Genomic DNA, 25265 nt, shown 5'->3' on the forward strand with positions numbered 1-25265 from the left:
TTTCTCCTCACAAACTGTGTGAGAGTTCATCTTAAAGAATCAAACAGTAGACATGGAGAGAACACTGACAGTCATGACTGACACTGTCCATCACAACACCAGCCTCTCCTTAGTCAGTGTTTTGAGCACTGGTCCCCACGCACACACACACACACAACAGTGGACTGACATGGCTGAGTGAGGAGAGGAAAGGAGAGGAGCAGAAGAGGAGAGTAGAGGAGAGGTTGTGTGTTTATCCCCAGTGTGTTTCCCCTCTGTGATTACACCCTCAGGACCCTGTACTGTCCTGTCCCCTCTGCAGGATGCCACCCCCTGTGTCTCTGTCAACAAACACTTCTGCACGCACGAACGCACACACGCGCATGCACGCACACACACACACACACACACACACACACACACACACACACACACACATGCACGGAACAATGAATACCTAGGGCCAAAATGGGATGAAAGCAAACAAAACCCACCACATTCCAACAGAGGTCATTCACATAGGATCTAACCAAACAACAATCCCCATCAAACAAACCCGTTCAACTCCACCCAACATTCTCTCAACCTGGTCCATCCCACTCACATACACACACTGACATGAGTCAGTGTTCCACAAACTAGGTCCACCCAAAGTGGAATCCACCTTCCCAAAGAAAACAGGAAGCAACATTGAATACCCCCCTCCCCTCTTTCACCCAAGTAGACAAGGCTGAGGCAGCCATTCCTGTAAGGAGGCCCCATCCTGACACGCGCATGCACGCACACACGCACACACACACGCAGAGGAGAGAAAGAGAGCGACAGGGGCAGAGACGGAGAGAGAGAAGAACTCAGACCAACCGATGTTCAAAGCCCTATTTCTGCTAGTCTTTGCAACTTCGGCTGTCTGTCTCTCCCTTCCAGCACCAAGGCCAGTATAAATCAGCAGCACCAGTTTATTTACAGTTTTTACAACTGTTAGCATTACAACCCTCAACCCTCCCTCATATATGAGGCAGTAGTTTATGTGGCAGTAGCATAAGTCAGCTATAATACAGACAGGATCCCACACAAACATGGCTGACTGGGTTCTCTGCTTAGAGGTGGTGTTCTTGTCCTGTACTTCCATCTCTGAGGAACAGCCAAGTCTTAAATAAATACAAGTCATGATTCAGAGCTACATAGTCTTTGATCTGTTTAAAGAGAGTATGAATACAAAGCCATTGAGACATGTCTTTCTACTATTCTCAGAGTGCATCCAGATTGACAGGAATGGACAGTTCCTGGAACAAGTCAATGGGCTTTTTACTTCTCATCCTGCTCCACCCTCTCCCATTGGTGCACTGGGCTGTCACTCACATTGATGATGAGTGTGAGTGGTTCTCCAGGGTGGTGTTTGATCAGCTTCTCTTTGTTGGCGGTGAAGAACTGAGGATCTTCCACATACTCCAACAGGAAGTGACCTCCGTGAGGCTCCTCCTCTTCCTCCTGGTCTGGGCCGTCAAAGGCGGGGCCATCTCCCGTGTAGAGAACTCCATTCAGCAAGAACTCTACCGTGGCCTGCTGGGATTGGCTGGAGGCGGGGGAGGAGCATGTGATCATGGAGGGAGACTGCACTTTACAGGCCTGAGGAAAGACAATGAGGATGAGAAAGAGGAGTCCATTCTATTAATTCACTTCCGTTTTTCAGCTTCTTCTAAGATGTGAGATACTTCAGAAGTTAATCTATTCTACCAGAGAGGTTCCCTGTTATGACTCACATCCTGTCCGATGCCCAGCACCTCCATACTGACGCTCTGCACCAGGCCAAAACCTTGCCCCGTCACTGTGATGGTCCGACCGCCACTGGAACACACAATAACTTATGGTCAGAGCACACACAACTACACACAACCATACAGTCAGTGTCAGCACACATGCCAATCAGACCCATTGTGCTCTCTCTCAGAAGTCTGTCTCACACATGAGGTGTCATTTAAAACCAACACACACACAGAAACAGGCCTGGAGAAGCCACAGAGCATCAGGAAGACATTAACTCAGTATGTCATCTCTGTGGTCGGATTCCAGAGAAACCCTCCAAGAGAGATTGTGTGGTGTAATGGAACTACAAGAGGTGTATAATTAATGCAATAATATTTTCTGCATGATTTCATACTCTCATTTGTCAATATAACACTGTTGTTTATCTATGAAACACTGGATAAATGGAAACTATGGAATGTTAGAGTTACCAATGGAACAATGCAGAATACTGACTGTTCTCTCTGTGTGTGTTTGTGTGTGTCTGTTTGTGTGTGTGTGTGCGTCTGTGTGTGTGTGTGTCTGTGTGTGTATATGTCTGTACTGTATGTGTGTGTGTGAACCTGAGGTAGCTCTTCCTGGGTTTGATGTAGCTGATGGTGGGGTTTTTCTCATAGATGTACTGGGTGAGAAGCTCAGCGCTCTGACAGGGAATATCCTCAAACTCCACACACACCGACACCGCCTCAGTGTGTGTGTGCAGGGCCGCAGGTATGGTGCACTCGATGGTGTCTTTGGTTAGCCTGGAGCACGCACGCACACACACGCACGCACGCACACACACACACACACACACACACACACACACACACACACACAATAATACCACACAATCAGCATAATAAAACCACACACCAAGACAGTTTCCATAACAAATACAGTCAAGAACCAAGACACAGCCTATGAACAGACAACAAATGCAGCAGCTGAGGAAATAACAATACCTCACGCACGATATAACCAAACAACTCAACAGGACTGTCTCCTTTAGAGTAACACAAAGCCTACAGATTCAGCACAGCAACATACAAGTCCAACAGTGAAGACGATTTAATAATTCACACAGTAAGACTCACGTGAGTATGGTGCAGTCCTGGGTGCCGTTGACCTTGACTCTGACCTGAGAGCCAGTGTCCAGGTACTCCCCCCTGAGGGTCACCCTGGTTCCCCCTGAACGAGAGCCTTTCCTAGGCTCCATAGACAGCAGCTTGGGGACCTGGGGTGGAGGTGGGACATATTAATGTGCCATGTTGTTATTACGTTTTTTTTTCAATTGCTAACATGCATTGGTCAAATCTAGTTAGATTGTCAAAACTCTTCACACAGTCAGCGAAACAGAAGTGTATGTGGACCAAACTGTGAATCATTTTTCATTGCTTTCACACAAAATGCTTTCAATGACCACATTCTCTGAAATGCATTAACTCTTTTCTCATTCATACTCCACCACCTGCAAAACTATATATTTGCAGCACGTTTTCAAATGCTGACACACTGTTTCCAAAACTGTTAAAAACACATTCAAAACAGAATGATGGCAAATGTGCATTTCTGCAGTAACCAGATTGAAACATATAGAAAATCTCAGCAGAAAATGTAATTATTCCAAACACAGCTGAGTGTCCTGTTTTTAGTCTCATTACCAAACAGACATAAGAGGATGGCTTCGGAATGATTTAGTTTGGAAACATAGATCAAGGAAGACAGGTTGGTGGGGAAAGAAGAGTGACAGGGAGCGAGAGGGAGAATGCGTGGAGGACAAAGGAGAGGAAGACCAAGAGCGGTGGTCTCTGATGAGATAAGGGCCACAGTTATTGACCATGTTGTAAACCATGTTCTCATTTGAGAGAGGCTGGTTTAAGGGTGCAACCAAATCTACAGCGTTCAACAGTTATATCAATAGTACAGATTTCCAACAGGTGAGATGTGCATCCTTCAATGATAATTGAACTACTTATTGTAGTACAATACAGTATGTTCACATTTTTACATGTACTGACATTTTGAAATATATTGATTGTTTGTTTTTCAGTAGGATCCAAAGGTTGCCTCCCACAGGAGGGAGAGGCAGAATAGTATCAGATGCGAAGGAAATTGCCATTGTTGACGTGGTAATTGGCAACAATACAATAAAACTGAGGGAAATTCAGGACAGAGTGCTGGCAGACAATATCACTTTTGGGAATGTGAATACAGTCAGCACAACGATAATTGTCCTAGAGAAACTAAGGATGAAGCAGTTATATACTGTACCCTTTGAGAGAAACGGTGAACGTGTGAAAGAACTCTGGTGTCAATATGTCCAGGTAAGATGTCTGTTCAATAACCAAACAGGGTACAAACACAGCTATGGATAATGTAAAGTACTGTAAAACTGTGGATTTGCTGTATTTCAGAGAGTAATGGAGATGGAAGCCAGGCAAACTGCACGTACATTCATCTTTGTGGATGAAGCTGGATTCAACTTGGCAAAAACACGCCACAGGGGAAGAAATGTGATTGGACAGAGAGCAACCGTGGATGTCCCAGGCCAGAGAGGAGCTAACATCACAATGTGTGCAGCACTGTCCAATGATGGTTTGATGTTACACAAACCACTCATTGGCCCCTACAATACAGAGAGGCTCATTTCTTTTCTGGATGACCTGCATAATCGACTTGTGCCAGCGGAGGAGAGAGGGGCAAGAAACTGCCCTACCTTCGTTGTTGTGTGGGATAATGTGGCATTCCACCACTTTGCTGCACACCCCAGGATGTCAGTACTATTCCTGCCTCCATACTTCCCCTTCCTAAACCCCATAGAGGAGTTTTTCTCTGCATGGAGGTGGAAGGTGACCATCATCCACATGACCAGATGTCCTTAACTGGATGCGGGGTGTAGATACACTTCTCCTGAAGACTGCCAGGGTGTAGATACACTTCTCCTGAAGACTGCCAGGGTGTAGATACACTTCTCCTGAAGACTGCCAGGGTGTAGATACACTTCTCCTGAAGACTGCCAGGGTGTAGATACACTTCTCCTGAAGACTGCCAGGGTGTAGATACACTTCTCCTGAAGACTTCCAGGGTGTAGATACACTTCTCCTGAAGACTGCCAGGGTGTGGAGACACTTCTCCTGAAGACTGCCAGGGTGTGGAGACACTTCTCCTGAAGACTGCCAGGGTGTGGAGACACTTCTCCTGAAGACTGCCAGGGTGTGGAGACACTTCTCCTGAAGACTGCCAGGGTGTGGAGACACTTCTCCTGGGTGTGTGGAGACACTAGAACCCCCACAGTACTGTATAGTATGAGTGATTATACAATACATGTTGATGAGAACTAGAACCCCCACAGTACTGTACAGTATGAGTGATTATACAATACATGTTGATATTTTATTTTGTAATTATTGCAGCCCTGGAATTTCATGAATTTGTTTAAACTTCTTTTCACAAGTAAACCACTATTTGCAAAGCTATAGAAAAAATAAAGGCTATTGAAGCAAATTGCTGCATTTGTGATTCATTCTTGTTACATACAGTTGAAGTCGGAAGTTCAAAGTCATTTAAACTCGTTTTTCAACCACTCCACAAATTACTTGTTAACAAACTATAGTTTTGGCAAGTCGGTTAGGACATCTACTTTGAGCATGACACAATTTTTCCAACAATTGTTTACAGACAGATTATTTCACTTATAATTCACTTTATCACAATTCCAGTGGGTCAGAAGTTTACATACACTAAGTTGACTGTGGCTTTTAAACAGCTTGGAAAATTCAAGAAAATGATGTCATGGCTTTAGAAGCTTCTGATAGGCTATTTGACATTGTTTGAGTCAATTGGAGGTGTACTGTGGGTGTATTTCAAGGCCTACCTTCAAACTCACTGCCTCTTTGCTTGACATCATGGGGAAATCAAAATAAATCAGCCAAGACCTCAGAAAAAAATGGTAGACCACAAGTCTGGTTCATCCTTGGGAGCAATTTCCAAACGCCTGAAGCTACCATGTTCATCTGTACAAACAATAGTACGCAAGTATAAACACCATGGGACCACGCAGCCGTCATACCGCTCAGGAAGATGCGTTCTGTCTCCTAGAGATGAACGTACTTTGGTGCGAAAAGAGCAAACCAATCTCAGATCAACAGCAAAGGACATTGTGAAGATGCTGGAGGAAACAGGTACAAAAGTATCTATACCCACAGTAAAACGAGTCCTATATATATCAACATAACCTGAAATGCTGCTCAGCAAGGAAAAAGCCACTGCTCCAAAACCGCCATACAAAAAGCCAAGCTACGGGTTTGCAACTGCACATGGGGACAAAGATCGTACTTTTTGGAGAAATGTCCTCTGGTCTGATGAAACAAAAATAGAACTGTTTGGCTATAATGACCATCAGAGGAAAAAGGGGGAAGCTTGCTTGCTGAAGAACACCATCCCAACCATGAAGCACGGGGGTGGCAGCATCATGTTGTGGGGGTGCTTTGCTGCAGGAGGGACTGGTGCTCTTCACAAAATAGATGGCATCATGAGGAAAATGTATGTGGCTATATTGAAGCAATATCTCAAGACATCAGTCGGGAAGTTAAAGCTTGGTCGCAAATTGGTCTTCCAAATAGACATTGACCCCAAGCATACTTCCAAAGTTGTGGCAAAATGGCTTAAGGACAACAAAGTCAAGGTATTGGAGTGGCCATCACAACGCCCTGACCTCATTCCTATTGAACATTTGTGGGCAGAACTGAAAAAGTGTGTGCGAGCAAGGAGACCTACAAACCTGACTCAGTTACACCAGCTCTGTCAGGAGGAATGGGCCAAAATTCACCCAACTTATTGTGGGAAGCTTGTGGAAGGCTACCCAAAACGTTTGACCCAAGTTAAACAATTTAAAGGCAATTCTGGCAAATACTAATTGAGTGTATGTAAACTTCTGACCCACTGGGAATGTGATGAAATAAATAAAAGTGAAAATAATTCATTCTCTCTACTATTATTCTTACATTTCACATTCTTAAAATAAAGTGGTGATCCTAACTGACCTAAGAAATATATTTTTTACTAGGATTAAATGTCAGGAATTGTGAAAAACTGTGTTTAAATGTATTTGGCTAAGGTGTATGTAAACTTCCAACTTCAACTGTGTACGTTAGTACAGTCAATAAAGGAAAGGCGTTATTCTTATTCTATAATGAAATACTAATTTATGTAAAAAATCATTCAAACTTCAAAGAGAAAGTTCATTGTTTATGTATTGATCCCTGTTGTTAAGGTCAGTGTGTTATGAGTGACAATGTATGCTTCCTGAGTGAGAATTGTTGGAAGTGTTGATGTCGAAGGTGAGATGAACTGTTTGGCCAAAATATATGTTGGTAATGTAGACCGTGTGAAGAGTTTTGAACAAGTGACTTCAGTATTGACCGATGCTTGTTAGCAATTGAAAAAACGGTAATGTGCCATGTGGCTGCGTTGTTGTTCTGCTACTGTACACACCTCCGAGCGAGGCAGCAGTCTGCTGTTTTTTATTTATTAGCTCGCTTTCCATCCAATTAGCAAAAGATTTTCATGTGAATATTCAAATATATGTGTGAAGAAAACATACTAATTTTCACACCAGTGGTGTGTTCCCACCAAATGTACATGATGCAGACAAAAATCAGAGCGTGATGACGTAGTGCACACAAAATGTACTTTTTGGTTGAAGTTTTCACGTACCGAATAAAAATCTAAAGTTCAATGTGTTTCCCATTTCATTTTTAACCATTTGGTCACAAAATAGCAAATGTGTCAACTCTGGTCTGGGCACATGCACTCGAGCCAACAGCTATCAGATACAACAGTGTGGGTAGGCTAGTCTACAGTCAAACGGCAGTCAAGCATCAATCATCATGATGTCACTAGAGTAAGACCCTCAATATTTATTGGAAAGGAGCATCAAGCTCATCGCCGTGTACTTTCACCTCCTTGTGAAGTTTATCATTTTCACATGTAACCTAATAAACTGCATGGTTTCCCGAGTCATAGTGGGAGGACCACATACCATATCATCACTCCAAGTTTACTTCAATATGATGGTTATTAGATCAATATTTGCGCATTTCTCGCATAGTTAACTTTACCGACACTAAACGAGCACACGATGTCGAACAAACAAACGATTTGTCGACATTTATACAATTGTACAGAAACGTACTGTTTCCATCATAGTTGTCGTGATTTTCTTTCATAAGGTATGACTTTACTCACATAAAAACTGTGGATGGAAATGTGGTTAAAGTGGCACTATAATTGGATCATTCAAATCATCTATAAGTTCTATGTAGTCCATACTTTTGGTTTCCTCAGCTCTAGCTAAATAAATTGTTGACTGTAACATATATCAAGTTTGATATTTAAAACTTGAGGACACTGAAGCCTTGGGGAGTATTTAGTATTGTTCTGTACTGAGGTCTTGGGTTCATCTCATCCACATATGACAGGTTTCTAAGGCTAGGATATATTTCACTGTACAGCCATATAGTAATACAGCAACACACACACAGACAGGCTGAACACCTTCACTCGCTTTGAGGAAAATACAGGGCTCTCCTTCTCCAATGTGAGTAAGACTTTTAAGCATTTCAACCCTCGCAAGGCTGCCGGCCCAGATGGCATCCCTAGCTGCATCTTCAGAGCATGTGCAGACCAGCTGGCTGGTGTGTTCACAGATATATTCAATCTTTCCCTATCCCAGTCTCTTGTCGCCACATGCTTCAAGATGGCCACCATTGTCCCTGTACCTAAGAAAGCAAAGGTAATTGAACTAAATGACTATCACTCCGTAACACTCACCTCTCTCATCATGAAATGTTTTGAGAGACTAATCAAGGATCATATCACCTCCACCTTACCTGACTCCCTAGACCCACTTCAATTTGCTTACCGCCCCAATAGATCCACAGACAATCCAATCGCCACCATACTGCCCTGTCCCATCTGGACAAGAGGCATACCTATGTAAGAATGCTGTTCATTGACTACAGCTCAGCCTTCAACACCATAGTACCCTCCAACCTCATCATCAAGCTTGAGGCCCTGGGTCTGAACCCCTTCCTGTGCAACTGGGTCCTGAACTACCTGACAGGTCGCCCCCAGGTTTGTGAAGGTAGGAAACAACCCCTATTTGTTGATCCTCAACACTGGGGCCTTACAAGTGTGCGTGCTAAGCCCCCTCCGGTACTCCCTGTTCAACCATGACTGCATGGCCAAGCACGCCTCCAACTCAATCATCAAGTTTGCAGACGACACAACAGTAGTAGTCTTGATTACAAACAACGATGAGACAGCCTACAGGGAGGAAGTGAGGGCTCTGGGAGTGTGGTGTCAGTGTGGTGTCACTCAATGTCAACAAAACTATGGAGATGATCGTGGACTTCAGGACACAGCAGAGGGAGAATTCCTCCATCCACATCGATGGGACCGCAGTGGAGAAGGTGGAAAGCTTCAAGTTCCTCGGCGTCCACATCACTGACAAACTGAAATGTTCCACCCACACAGACAGTGTGGTGAAGAAGGCGCAACAACGCCTCTTCAACCTCAGGAGGCTGAAGAAATTTGGCTTAACACCTAAAACCCTCACAAACATTTACAGATACACAATTGAGAGTATCCTGTCGAGCTGTGTCACCGCCTGGTACGGAAACTGCACCGCCCACAACTGCAAAGCTCTCCAGATGGTGGTGCGGTCTGCCCAACACATTACCGGGGGCAAACTTTCCACCCTCCTGGACACTTACACCACCCAATGCCATAGGAAGGCCAAAAAGATCATCAAGGACATCAACCACCACTGCCTGTTCACCCCACTATCAACCAGAAGGCGAGGTCAGTACAGGTGCATCAAAGCTGGGACCGAGAGACTGAAAAACAGCTTCTATCTCAAGACCATCAAACTGCTAAATAGCCATCACTAGCACATCTATAGATATAGATTAGGAATCACTGGCCACTTTAAGGAAAAGGATCACTATCCACTTGAATAATGTTCCGTATCTAGCATTACTCATCTCATATGTATAAACCACACTCCACACTATTCTACGGTATCTTAGTCACTTCTAAATTGTGTTTACATATTGCATCACCCATTTCATATGTATATACAGTATTTTATTCTATACTACACCACTGACTGTTAAACAGCCATTTACAGCACATCAGAGACTGCTGCCTATAGACATAGATTAGGAATCACTGGCCACTTTAAGGAGATGAAATACTAGTCACTTTAATAATATCTTGCATTACTCATCTCACATGTGTAAACTGTACGCTGTACTATTCTATGGTATCTTAGTCACTTTAATTGTTTGTAAATATTGCATCACCCATCTCATATGTATATACTGTACTCTATACTGTGTCACTGTATCTTACTCCAATGCCACTCTGACTTATATGTATATATATTCTTAATCCATTCCTCACTTAGATTTACGTGTATTTTGGGTATTTGTTGTGAAACTGTTAGATATTACTGCACATCTGCTAAACACGTGTGTGTGACCAATAACATTTGATTTGAGTTGATTTGACACCAGTGGAGGCTGCTGAGGGGAGCATGGCTCATAATAAAGGCTGAAACGGAGCAAATGGAATGGCATCAAACACGTATTTGATACCATTCCACTTATTCCACTCCAGTCATTATCATGAGCCCATCGTCCCCAATTAAGGTGCCATCAACCTCCTGTGACACACACACACAAACACACCTCAAATGCTCAAGCGTAGCTGCACGTTGTACATTTACCCTGTATATAGGTCTCTTATTTCTTTGTTCTTTTTTCTTATTAGTTCTACTATTTTAATAATGGATACAGCACTGTTGGATAGGGCTTGCAAGCTAAGCATTTCACTCTACTGGTGCATGTGACAATATAAAACTTAAAACACACACACACACACACACACACACACACACACACACACACACACACACACACACACACACACACACACACACACACACACAGACACACACACACACACACAGACGGAGGATAGGTCCCTGGGGCTAAGACAAATATCCCAATACAGCTATACAGCATCAGCATTCCGGAGACTGCCGAAGCTTCTCTCCCCTCTGTGAACCTTGCCTCCAGGGAAGACCTCTCATTCTCACTGACAGGATTCACTTCCTGTGTGTGTGTGAACAAGCAGAGATTTCTATTGTCTGTGTGTGTGTGTGTGTGTGTGTGTGTGTGTGTGTGTGTGTGTGTGTGTGTGTGTGTGTGTGTGTGTGTGTGTGTGTGTGTGTGTGTGTGTGTGTGTGTGTGTGTGTGTGTGTGCAAGGTGGAGGCAGATGTTTCCGGCCCGAGGTGCAGAGGAAGGAGGTGCAGAGGAGGTGCCCATCCTGTCTCCGTTTGGATCCGAACCGTTATCCCTTTTCCTCAGAATCCCCTTCATCCATTTTCTCCCTTTCTTTCCCTCACACCCTGGAGAAGCAACCCAAAAAGTGGTAGGGGACCGCAAGGGGTTCCCACAAGCCTAAAAAACATTTGTTGTTTTGCATGTTCAACACCCTCTTGTCTCCAAGTCTGTTATTTATCCCTGAGATCATGACTCACAAGCAGAAGCCTTTCTTAAAAGTGACTGAAATTTTCCAACATCCCAGTTGAATTAAAAATAAACTCTTTGTCCATAAGCAAAAAGAAACAGAGGATTTAGTTGTGTATTTCCAGTCTGTGTAGTCCTAATCCAATAGGAGACTGTGTGGGTCAAGGTCAATCAGCAGAAGAAGCAGCCGGACTCCTCGGTTTGTAATGAATTCAAAGAGGAGGACATTTCAACAAGCTCCATGTTTGTTTTTGCTGGCACCGAGTTCTGCATGGCAATAGTGCTATGTTGCAATTCTGATGAATGTTTGAAGATTCCCACACATATGCATTCCTGAATATCAGAAGACAAATCTGCTAACATTCAACTGACACATTGGGAACACTTTCCCAGTATGAACAAGGACCAGGGACTGGGGAGAGACGGAGGGCCGAGGGAAAAGAAAGGATGGAAAGATTGTGGATTTAACGAGCAAGAGACAGACTACGAGCAAAGAAATACTGAAAATAAATAAGTAGGAGGAAGAACATGTAAAGACAGGTCAGGGAGTAAGGAGAGAAAAAAGGAGGAAGGAAGAGAGAATGAGAGTGAGAGAATGAGAGGGAGAGAGAGACAGAGCAAATGAGAGGGAGAGAAAAAGAGAGCAAGAGAGAGACAGACAGAGAGAAAAAAAAGGGGAGTGAGGGAAAGTATGAGGGAGAGAAACAGAGAAGACATAGTCATTAAATAGATTAAATAGAGAAAAATAGAGAGGGTTGACAACAGGAACACACTCACCAAGTATGAGAAGACCTCTTTGGACACCCCCATTGCATTCTGGTTCACGGTAACTCTGACAACATAATTTGTGGGATCAAAGGTCTGCCCAGTAACACACACCAGCCTGTAGATAGAACACAACATTGTGATGACAGTGGACATGCTCAATAGGAACCATCATTAACAATCATCACCAACTCCACTGGAACATCACAGCCTGTTGGCAACTGCCTTTAAGGATGTTTCTGTGTCAACTGTGTGGATCATGATTTTTTTCTTTGTCAAGAGTTTCAGGGGCATCATGAAGCACAAAAATCTGAAACGACAGAAAGTCCAGTATGTGAGGATGGCTGGGGGGTGGTCCATAAGTTCGAGAATTTTTGCATTTTTCCAACACTTGAAACACATTTTTCCTGCAACCTAGCCATAATCATTATGCTTAATTCTATGTAAAAAAAATCTGTATTTTTTTTCTGCATATCTAAGCATACCTTTTGAGCTGTCTGTATCTTCCCGTGGTTATGTAAAAAAATATATATATATATGCTTCTCTGCATCTCTAACATCTGCGTAAAAGACTGAAAGGAATACTGTATGTCTTATTCAGTACATTTAGTAATTACCTACTAATTTCGAAGCAGGACAAATCTGAGAGGGCACGTGCCCCTGTGCCCCCTCTGATGTGATTCACAACTTTTTTAACAAAGCTAAACAGACAATAAAATAGAGATCCTTAGAGGTTTGTAATAATGTCTATGCTCAGTACTGTACAGTGTTGACTAAACCCAGTGGAGTAATAATGTCTATGCTCAGTACTGTACAGTGTTGACTAAACCCAGTGGAGTAATAATGTCTATACTCAGTACTGTACAGTGTTGACTAAACCCAGTGGAGTAATAATGTCTATACTCAGTACTGTACAGTGTTGACTAAACCCAGTGGAGTAATAATGTCTATGATCAGTAATGTACAGTGTTGACTAAACCCAGTGGAGTAATAATGTCTATGCTCAGTACTGTACAGTGTTGACTAAACCCAGTGGAGTAATAATGTCTATGCTCAGTACTGTACAGTGTTGACTAAACCCAGTGGAATAATAATGTCTATGCTCAGTACTGTACAGTGTTGACTAAACCCAGTGGAGTAATAATGTCTATGATCAGTAATGTACAGTGTTGACTAAACCCAGTGGAGTAATAATGTCTATGCTCAGTACTGTACAGTGTTGACTAAACCCAGTGAGTAATAATGTCTATGCTCAGTACTGTACAGTGTTGACTAAACCCAGTGGAGTAATAATGTCTATACTCAGTACTGTACAGTGTTGACTAAACCCAGTGGAGTAATAATGTCTATGATCAGTAATGTACAGTGTTGACTAAACCCAGTGGAGTAATAATGTCTATGCTCAGTACTGTACAGTGTTGACTAAACCCAGTGGAGTAATAATGTCTATGCTCAGTACTGTACAGTGTTGACTAAACCCAGTGGAGTAATAATGTCTATGCTCAGTACTGTACAGTGTTGACTAAACCCAGTGGAGTAATAATGTCTATGCTCAGTACTGTACAGTGTTGACTAAACCAAGTGGGGTAATAATGTCTATGCTCAGTACTGTACAGTGTTGACTAAACCCAGTGGGGTAATAATGTCTATGCTCAGTACTGTACAGTGTTGACTAAACCCAGTGGAGTAATAATGTCTATACTCAGTACTGTACAGTGTTGACTAAACCCAGTGGAGTAATAATGTCTATGCTCAGTACTGTACAGTGTTGACTAAACCCAGTGGAGTAATAATGTCTATGATCAGTACTGTACAGTGTTGACTAAACCCAGTGGAGTAATAATGTCTATGCTCAGTACTGTACAGTGTTGACTAAACCCAGTGGAGTAATAATGTCTATGCTCAGTACTGTACAGTGTTGACTAAACCAAGTGGAGTAATAATGTCTATGCTCAGTACTGTACAGTGTTGACTAAACCCAGTGGAGTAATAATGTCTATGCTCAGTACTGTACAGTGTTGACTAAACCCAGTGGAGTAATAATGTCTATACTCAGTACTGTACAGTGTTGACTAAACCCAGTGGAGTAATAATGTCTATGCTCAGTACTGTACAGTGTTGACTAAACCCAGTGGAGTAATAATGTCTATGCTCAGTACTGTACAGTGTTGACTAAACCCAGTGGAGTAATAATGTCTATGCTCAGTACTGTACAGTGTTGACTAAACCCAGTGGAGTAATAATGTCTATACTCAGTACTGTACAGTGTTGACTAAACCCAGTGGAGTAATAATGTCTATGCTCAGTACTGTACAGTGTTGACTAAACCCAGTGGAGTAATAATGTCTATGCTCAGTACTGTACAGTGTTGACTAAACCCAGTGGAGTAATAATGTCTATACTCAGTACTGTACAGTGTTGACTAAACCCAGTGGAGGGGGACTTCATAGCCCCCTGTTCCAGATGCAGTTAACCACAGAGGGGATCAACGAGCTGGCTGGATGTTTGTTTTATCACCTCATAGCTGTAATCAAGCCTCATGTCATCATACAGTATTGGGACCAGAGGGAAGCAGTAGGATTAATCATACAGTGATGGCGCACAGAGAACATTTTGGAAGGCCTGTATGTGCTGTGTCTCTATGTGCTTTGGCCCTGCCAGTCAGAGGACTTGGCTAAAGCAGACAGTACAGACCTGGGACCAGGCTATGATCTAATGACTCCCCACAGAAATAAACAAAGGGGGAATCATGACCCCCGTACCTCAACCCCACATGGTTCAAAGCCCATCCCTCCACCATCCTCTTGTTGGGCACGTGGGGGCAGTATATTTAGTCAGGTGGCAGGTCCTATAGTGGTCCTGGTTACCTGGCAACCCAAACAGGGGTCTAGTCGCTGACTAACAGGAAGCTAAATCCTCTGAAGAGGGTCTAAACCTTTTATAAATGTGAGGCAGGTACCACAGAGAAAGGGCAGAACCAGAAATGGCACAAGGCTGGATATGGCACGGTATGGCTGGGTATGGCTGGGTTGGGCTGAAGGACTGGTTCTGATGAGGATCCCTGAGCTCATAAAGATGGATCAAGTTGATAAATATGAAATCTAACTAATGAAGTCCATCCAAGTCTGTATTATTACAGTAGATACTGTAGCTGTGTCAAAGGTGACTGGTGTTGTTGATGCAGTCTAATCCCGTGCAGAGCCCACCCTGTCTCTGTAAAAACCAGCCACCAAGCCAGGCAGTAAGACAGTAGGACAGCCAGCCAGTAAGGCATCTAGGCAGTGAAGCAGTAAGGCAGCCAGGCAGTAATTCAGTAAGGCAGCCAGCCAGTAAGGCAGCCAGGCTGTAAGGCACAGCACTGACTGACCCTCGTACTACATTCCTTCACCGCCAAGAAAGGAAATATTTTAGCTTCCAGTGGGGGATGTTTTGACTCCATGGGCAATGTCTCTGGATATTTACCCAGAGAGGAGGACCAGGATAATCAGCAACTGAGCCTGGTGAAGGCAGTGTGTGTGTGCGTGCGTGCGTGCGTGCGTGCGTGTGTGTGCGATAGAGAGAGAGAGAGAGAGAGAGAAGCCAACCAGGACGCAAAAGAGACATGAAAGAGTGATGAAGGATTGGGTAGAAAGTAGGCAGCTTGAACTGCTTGAACTTCTACTCTTAAACCAAGAGACGTGTCCAGAGTGGGTCATGTAAATGTACTACACTTAATGAGCTGCCCCTACCTAACCCACATTATTAATGAACACGTTCTGACTTCAACTCTCTCTCTCCAGAGCAGCACAAGTCCCTCTGGCTCACAGCTCTGACCCCTTGACCTCTCAGCACACAAACTGACACCTGTCTCAACAGCCATGGCCGCAGCGAGGTCACCGGTGTGTGTGTCTATTCAGTGAGTGAATCTGCTGTCAGACACAGTGACATGTTTTGATTTGTCAGCACCACTCCCTCTAAGGAGGAAACATTTAGCAGTCATAACAACCAGCTCAGGGAATCAATGAAGGACGAGCAAGCAGGGTGAGGTCAGATTGGGTGTGAAATCTGATTCGCTGAGTTTGGAGCGATCTGGAGCGTGTGTGTGTTTGGGAGAGTGTGTGAGACGTATGTAGTAGTAATAATAATTCATAACACAGAACACAGACAACAATCAAAGCTACATACAGTGTCATCAGATCCGGATGAGAGTAGAACTGAATTAATAGAGGTTATTTTCTGAACAGCTCAGTCTTGAGCTGTTCCTTAAACGAGCCCAGAGACTCTGCAGCCCTGACAGTGACTGGAAGTGCGTTCCACAGACGAGGAGACACACAACTGAAAGCCCTGCCACCCATAGTTTTTAGTCTGCTGTGGGGCTGCTTAAGGGAGATGGACCTGGAGGAGTGAAGGGTGCGTGTGGGGCAGGAGGGTAGCATGAGGTCAGACAGGTACTTGGGTCCAGAGTTGTGAATAGCTTGGTAGGTGTGATCCAGGATTTTAAAGTCAAAGCATAGGCTCATGGGGAGCCAGTGGAGGCTGAACAGTGCTGGTGTGATGTGCTCACGGGGGAGGTGTGGGTGAGGACACATGCAGCACAGTTCTGGACATATTGTAGCCTGTTTAGACACCTAGCAGATGTGCCAACAAAAAGGGCATTACAATAGTCCAGACAGGATGAGATAAAGGTGTGGATGAGTCACTCAGCTGCAGGCTGTGACAGCATAAGACTTAACCTGGCAATGTTCTGAAGATGAAAAAATTGGTCACACTTTTGATGTGGGCCTCAAACAAGAGCTTGAGTAGTGACAGCCAGGTAAGACCTGCGGGTTACCCCAACACGGGTCTGTATTCTAATACAGCCTGATTGGCTCCAGTGGAGAGGGACCAGATAAACATTTACATCCATGGAACATTATGGAAATTGGTCTGGAAGTTTTTATGTGGTTCTAGAGTTACGGTGTTTCCATGGAATACTATGTGCAGGGTTTAACCCAGGGTTCTGCTGTATCCTTGGTGATAATGTTGTGGTCTTGAATTATCTCCTTTATGTGAATGGAATGGTTTAAAGCGAATAGTAATGTTCTATAAAGGCGTTCTATATTTAAGCAATAAGGCACGAGGGGGTGTGGTATATGGTCAATATTATTATTTTATTTTGTATTTATTTCACCTTTATTTAACCAGGTAGGCTAGTTGAGAACAAGTCCTCATTTACAAGTGCGACCTGGCCAAGATAAAGCAAAGCAGTTCGACACATACAACGACACAGAGTTACACATGGAGTAAAACAAACATACAGTCAATAATACAGTAGAAAAATAAGTCTATATACGATGTGAGCAAATGAGGTGAGATAAGGGAGGTTAAGGCACAAAAATATATATACCACGGCTATGGGCTGTTCTTAGGCACGATGCATTGCAGAGCTCCTGGACACAGCCCATAACCGTGGTATATTGGCCATATACCACACCCCCTCGTGCCTTGTTGCTATTATAAACTGGTTACCAAATTAGAGCAGTAAAAATAAATGTTTTGTCATACCTATGGTATACGGTCTGATATACCACGGCTGTCAGCTAATCAGCATTCAGGGCTTAAACCACCCAGTTTATAATATGATTCAAAACAATTAACAACATTTTTTGTTTGTGAACTTCTGGCACCTGTGCACAAAGTCACTGAAGGACTGAATAAATGAATGCATGTATCAACCAATTCATGAATGAATCAATCAATCATAAGAAAGGTACTTACTGTACAGAGACGGTGTATCGGTAGGGCAGGATTTTACATGGAACCATCCCGATGGAGACCTTCACCACATCAGCCCTGCGGCCCATGTTCCTGCCCTGCACCGTGAGCAGGGTGCCCCCCTCCAACGGTCCACTCAGGGGGGAGATCTGTGGGGAAAGAGAGAGAAGGAAAGAGGGATAAGTGCCTGCATATATTCCTCTTGAGCTCAAGATTTAGATATAATTGAGAGAGACACATTCCCTCCGCTCAGTTTGGGGTCAGATTTTATATAGAGGGCTCTTCAGTCAGTACCTCTCTGAGCTACAGGCCTGTATCTGTATGTGTACTCTGAAACCTGAGTAGTTCTTCCAGGACTCAAGTGAGACTGAGAGCGAGAGAGCTACAGTATAAAGAGAGTCAGAGAGGAGTGGTACATCGTCAAGGAGAAGGTAGCCTAGTGGTTAAGAGCGTTGGGCGAGTAATCGAAATGTTCGAATCCCTGAGCAGATTCCGTAAAAAATCTGTCAATGTCCCCTTGAACAAGGCATTTAACCCGAACTTCTCCTGTAAATTGCTCTGTATAAGAGCATCTGCTAAATTACTCAAATGTAACGTGAGAGAGCAATAAACAGGAAAGACGGAGAGGTAGATGGAAGGGAGTGGGAGTGGTACAGATATTGAGCTGTTAGAGTGAATAGGGGGAAGAGAGAGATCAACAGGGGAGAATATGAAGATGGGGAAGAGAGAGATCAACAGGGGAGAATATGAAGACAGGGAAGAGAGAGAGATCAACAGGGGAGAATATGAAGACAGGGAAGAGAGAGATCAACAGGGGAGAATATGAAGACGGGGAAGAGAGAGATCAACAGGGGAGAATATGAAGACAGGGAAGAGAGAGATCAACAGGGGAGAATATGAAGACAGGGAAGAGAGAGATCAACAGGGGAGAATATGAAGACAGGGAAGAGAGAGAGATCAACAGGGGAGAATATGAAGACAGGGAAGAGAGAGATCAACAGGGGAGAATATGAAGACGGGGAAGAGAGAGATCAACAGGGGAGAATATGAAGACAGGGAAGAGAGAGATCAACAGTGGAGAATATGAAGACAAGGAAGAGAGAGATCAACAGGGGAGAATATGAAGACGGGGAAGAGAGAGATCAACAGGGGAGAATATGAAGACGGGGAAGAGAGAGATCAACAGGGGAGAATATGAAGACAGGGAAGAGAGAGATCAACAGGGGAGAATATGAAGACAGGGAAGAGAGAGATCAACAGGGGAGAATATGAAGATGGGGAAGAGAGAGTAGTGAGGGTGAGAGAGAGAGCAAATCTACAGCGAGGGAGCCAGCCTATACTCCCATTCCTCCAGTAGCCTATTGTCGCTACAGTATTTGAAATTCCTTTATCATATTATGATCAGAAGCATGCTCTCACACATCATTTCAACCTTGACCTTGCTTCTCCCAGCGTTCCTCTAAGGAGCCATGGAGAGAGAGTATTTATCCAATCACCACGGAAACACAACCACAGAGATAGCTATCTCTGACTCCCAGGCAAAAGTAATCTACCATCAACTCCCAGTGTAGCGTAGCTAGCTAGTTTAGAAAATCCCCCCCCCCCCCTCCACTCATGTTCAAGACTAGACTTGGGGGTGGAAAAACTGGTCATAGATCAGTGTCTAAGGGCAACCTCTAGAGGCTCCAGGGGTTCCTGTCATCTTGGCATCATGCCTCGCAGAGTGACCATTTTCCTGGCTGTCCTGAGGTCCCTGTGACCCCTCCGTGGGTTATTAGCCGGGCTCGAGCTAGCTGCAGATCTATCACACATAAAAACGGTGCTTCCACTTGATCTGGGTGAGAGGGGAGGGGGTGGGTCTACATTAAGAAAAGTATTCATAAGTATTCATGTGATTGACAGCTGAGATACACAAACATTGTGCTTCCAAGCTAAAGTGAGAAATAAGGACATAGTGTGTAACTTACACTTATATTACCATATAAAAGCAAACAGTTATAAATTCACCAAGAACCCAGATCCGCAGCCAATGTGAGTAAAACATTTAAAAGTGTTAACCCTCGCAAGGCTGCCGGCCTAGACGGCATCCCTAGCCGCGTCCTCAGAGCATGCGCAGACCAGCTGGCTGGTGTGTTTACGGACATAGTAAGTCAATCTCTATGCCAGTCTGCTGTTCCCACATGCTTCAAGAGGACCACCATTGTTCCTGTTCCCAAGAAAGCTAAGGTAACTGAGCTAAACGACTATCGCCCTGTAGCACTCACTTCCGTCATCATGAAGTGCTTTGAGAGACTAGTCAAGGATCATATCACCTCCACCCTACCTGACACCCTAGACCCACTCCAATTTGCTTACCGCCCCAATAGGTCCACAGACGACGCAATCGCAATCACACTGAACACTGCCCTGTCCCATCTGGACAAGAGGCATACCTATGTAAGAATGCTGTTCATTGACTACAGCTCAGCATTTAACACCATAGTACCCTCCAAACTCGTCATGAAGCTTGAGACCCTGGGTCTCGACCACGCCCTGTGCAACTGGGTCCTGGACTTTCTGACAGGCCGCCCCCAGGTGGTGAGGGTAGGAAACAACATCTCCACCCCGCTGATCCTCAACACTAGGGCACCACAAGGGTACGTTCTCAGCCCTCTCCTGTACTCCCTGTTCACCCATGACTGCGTGGCCATGCACGCCTCCAACTCAATCATCAAGTTTGCAGACGACACTACAGTGGTAGGCTTGATTACCAACAACAACGAGACGGCCTATAGGGAGGAGGTGAGGGCCCTCGGAGTGTGGTGTCAGGAAAATAACCTCACACTCAACGTCAACAAAACAAAGGAGATGATTGTGGACTTCAGGAAACAGCAGAGGGAGCACCCCCTCTATCCACATTGACGGAACAGTAGTGGAGAAGGTGGAAAGTTTCAAGTTCCTCTGCGTACACATCATGGACAAACTGAAATGGTCCACCCACACAGACAGCAACCTCAGGAGGCTGAAGAAATGTGGCTTGTCACCAAAAAGACTCACAAACTTTTACAGATGCACAATCGAGAGCATCCTGTCGGGCTGTGTCACCGCCTGGTATGGTAACTGCTCCGCCTACAACCGCAAGGCTCTCCAGAGGGTAGTGAGGTCTGCCCAATGCATCACCAGGGGCAAACTGCCTGCTCTCCAGGACACCTACACCACCCGATGTCACAGGAAGGCCAAAAAGATCATCAAGGACAACAACCACCTGAGCCACTGCCTGTTCACCCCGCTATCATCCAGAAGGCGAGGTCAGTACAGGTGCATCAAAGCTGGGACCGAGAGACTAAAAAACAGCTTCTATCTCAAGGCCATCAGACTGTTAAACAGCCATCACTAACATTGAGTGGCTGATGTCAACATACTGACTCAAACCTCTAGCCACTTTAATAATTAAATATTGGATATAATAAATGTATCACTAGTCACATTAAACACTGCCACTTTATATAATGTTTACATACCCTACATTACTCATCTCATATATATATACTGTACTCTATACCATCTACTGCATCTTGCCTATGCCGTTCGGCCATCGCTCATTCATATATTTTTATGTACATATTCTTATTCATTCCTTTACACTTGTGTGTATAAGGTAGTTGTTGTGAAATTGTTAGATTACTTGTTAGATATTACTGCATGGTCGGAACTAGAAGCACAAGCATTTCGCTACACTTGCATTAACATCTGCTAACCATGTGTATGTGACCAATAAAATTTGATTTGATTTGATTTGTATAAGACCAACAGGGTGATTGATGTAATTGTTTGGTAACACAACGTTTTTGACCTTCAACTAGCTTATCCCAAAATGAGTCACATTTTTAAGCCTTTAGATTAAATTGTGACACACACATACACACACACATGCACACACCTCCAAGCTCTCCTTGGTAGGTACAGTAATTATCACCATGTATCTGGGACATCTCTCTCTCTCTGGTGTTAACGGGTGTTATCTTTGTCTGGTGTTAGCGATAGCGTTAGCTGCCATGCTGCTCATTTACACCCGTCACTCCTCTGTGAATGAGTCATGATGAGGGGAGCAAAGTACAGTACAATAACATCAGGAGATTTCCTGATCTCAAAACGCATTCAACAATAAAGGATCTCTAAAGACCTCTACAATGCTCCAGACAATCTTGACAGGAATTTATGAATTGGTTGGGCTCTTGTGGAGATACACTGATCATTTGGATAAAGATCCTTCAAGGATCCTGCCTCCAGATTTCTATCATGTTCAGGTGTTCAGATCATACCGTAAACATCAACATTATTGGTTCAAACCCACTGTTTGAGACCATACTGTGTACCGTGTTGCAGTCCATCTTAACTACTCTTCGCAGATTGATCCTCGCAGACAACTGCCTTTATTACCTGCAGTATTACAAACATAGAACACATTACTGTATTTTACTGGCTTGTCTATCCACATAACATATACTTCATATTACTGTTTATGTTAAAAGAATATGCTAGAATGACTGATTTCCCAACTGTAAGCTGACTAAATAAAAATGTGCCGCAGAAAGGGAAACATTACAGGAGCAGCCCATACAATCTTTAGACATAGTCACTGTGGTGGACAGAGTAACAGTAAACCGTGGGTGATACTGTGGTAGAACAGATACTCCCCCATAAGACTGAGAACTCTGACTGTAACTCTAACTAACTCCTGGTGAGACTGTCTGGGAAAACATGGCTGCCAAAGCATTGCATCACGCTCCCAGTCTCCCACAACCACAGCCCCAGTTTACTGTCTTACAACCACCTCCCCTGAGGGAGCTGTTTCAGTGTGTGTGTGTGTGTGTGTGTCTGTGTGTTACATTGGGCTGCCCATGAATAGAGGATTTCAACACTTTTAACCTCAGTCATCTAAGCGGGATACACACACACAGACAGACACTTTCACACAACAAACCATGAGTCATGACACTGACACAATGGCTGATACAGAGAGTCACGCAGGGACACTGAGTGGGCTGACAGAGTGAACAATGCTAACTTCTACTGGCCCTGGGATCCGGGGGGGACGGTGGGTGTTCTGCCAGTCAATGGGATGACAACCCCATTTTGGATGGGGTGGATTAGCGGGTGGAATAGTGGAGAACAATGGGAGGTTTACTTAGTAGCAATGCAAATATGGACACTCAATATGGACACTCAAACACTATGGTACTTTTTAATGGTAAGTTTACAAACATATATTATGAAATATAGAATTGAGACTTGAATCTCATTATGGTAAATGGTGAAATAAGTATAGCCAGTTACAATTGTAATGGCCTAGCAGATAATAAGAAAAGACGATCAGTATTTACCTGGCTAAAAGAGAAGGAATATAATATCAATTGTTTACAGGAAACTCATTCAACAGTTTTAGATGAAGTTTTGTGGAAAAAGGACGGGGGGGAGGGGGGGTGAAATATACCTCTCCCATGGACAAAGAAACTCAAAAGGGGCCATGAAATTAATTAACAATAATTTTGTGCACATTGCCCAAACAGATCTGCAAGGTAGATGATTTAAAATGTATTATTGGACCATAAACAGATATGGGTCATTAATCTTTACGGACCAAATAATGATGATCATCGCTTCTTTGAAAATGTATATAATAATTTATCAAACCTACAAACAATACAAGACTCTATTATTATGGTAGGAGATTATAATATTGTATCAAATACTTCAATTGGCCGAGAAGGAAATCCCACTACATAAGATCACCCTCATGCACTTAAGGAAATCCCACTACATAAGATCACCCTCATGCACTTAAGGAAATCCCACTACATAAGATCACCCTCATGCACTTAAGGAAATCCCACTACATAAGATCACCCTCATGCACTTAAGGAAATCCCACTACATAAGATCACCCTCATGCACTTAAGGAAATCCCACTACATAAGATCACCCTCATGCACTTAAGGAAATCCCACTACATAAGATCACCCTCATGCACTTAAGGAAATCCCACTACATAAGATCACCCTCATGCACTTAAGGAAATCCCACTACATAAGATCACCCTCATGCACTTAAGGAAATCCCACTACATAAGATCACCCTCATGCACTTAAGGAAATCCCACTACATAAGATCACCCTCATGCACTTAAGGAAGTCCCACTACATAAGATCACCCTCATGCACTTAAGGAAATCCCACTACATAAGATCACCCTCATGCACTTAAGGAAATCCCACTACATAAGATCACCCTCATGCACTTAAGGAAATCCCACTACATAAGATCACCCTCATGCACTTAAGGAAATCCCACTACATAAGATCACCCTCATGCACTTAAGGAAATCCCACTACATAAGATCACCCTCATGCACTTAAGGAAATCACGAATGTCATGGATATATTGCAACTAGTGGATATATGAAGGCTTAAATATCCGGACCTAGTGAGATATACATGGTGGAGGCTCAATCAAGCTAATCATCTTGATTACTTTCTTATGTCATTCTCGCTGGCACCAAAAGTTTAAAAAGTGTTGATAAGGGACATAATGCGGTTGGACCCCAAATAATTGGCATATATATTGCTCTTACAGAATTTCTACATGGGTGAGGATATTGGAAATTTAATCAAAGCCTATTGGATGGTAATTTGTTTTTAACTAGGACAGAAGAATGTATAACTGACTTTTTCCGACATAATATATGTACAGCAGATCCCCTTATTGTATGGGACACTTTTAAATGTGCCTTTAGAGGCCATGCAATTCAGTAGACTACTCATCTCTAAAACAAAAACAATTTAGGTCAAAAGAGTCCATATTAACAAAAGGAAATGGAAGGACTAACAGTAAACATAGATATCAATAAAAACTGTACCATAGAGGCACAGAATAAGTTAGAGGTAAAACAAAAATAAATGGAGGAACTTATTCAAGAAAGATCAAGTGTTAGATATTATAACAATAAAGTGAACTGGATGGAATATGGAGAGAAATGAACAAAATTAATTTGAATCTTCAACATAGAAATGCTACCAAGAATAATTTATTGAAACTTGTTGCAAAAGATGGAGTCACCCATGATTCCCCAAATGATATTTTGAAAGAGGAAGCAAAATACTTTAAGCATATGTTTTCATTTCAGTCTCCTCCATCTCAACTAACTGAAGAAAATGTTATGATTTAAAAAAAATAATAATAATGTCAAATTAACAGCTGTACAGAAAGACCCATTTGAAGGGCAAATTACAGAGGAGGAAGTTCTTGATGCAATTAAAGCATGTAAGTCCGGGAAAACTCTAGGGCTGGATGGCATACCCGTGGAAGTATACCAAAACTTTTTTGATACAGTCAGAGGACTGTTATTAGCATGTTTAACCACTCCTATAA

At 43.4% G+C, this 25265-nt stretch overlaps 1 protein-coding gene across 1 annotated transcript in view; it reads right to left on the reverse strand.

Moving 5' to 3' along the window:
• Window positions 1–25265, reverse strand: part of LOC139368810 (plexin-D1-like) — a 111357-nt gene that overhangs the window by 44917 nt on the left and 41175 nt on the right. The window contains exons 13-18 of the mRNA XM_071108180.1: window positions 17863–18008; window positions 12139–12244; window positions 2859–2998; window positions 2346–2525; window positions 1740–1824; window positions 1339–1605 (exon numbers count right to left, since the gene is read on the reverse strand). Coding sequence (XP_070964281.1) covers window positions 1339–1605; window positions 1740–1824; window positions 2346–2525; window positions 2859–2998; window positions 12139–12244; window positions 17863–18008 — 924 coding nt within the window. The remainder of the gene's footprint in view (window positions 1–1338; window positions 1606–1739; window positions 1825–2345; window positions 2526–2858; window positions 2999–12138; window positions 12245–17862; window positions 18009–25265) is intronic.

Source organism: Oncorhynchus clarkii, chromosome 16 (genome assembly GCF_045791955.1).
Source record: "Oncorhynchus clarkii lewisi isolate Uvic-CL-2024 chromosome 16, UVic_Ocla_1.0, whole genome shotgun sequence".
In the NCBI taxonomy this organism is placed as follows: Eukaryota; Metazoa; Chordata; class Actinopteri; order Salmoniformes; family Salmonidae; genus Oncorhynchus; species Oncorhynchus clarkii.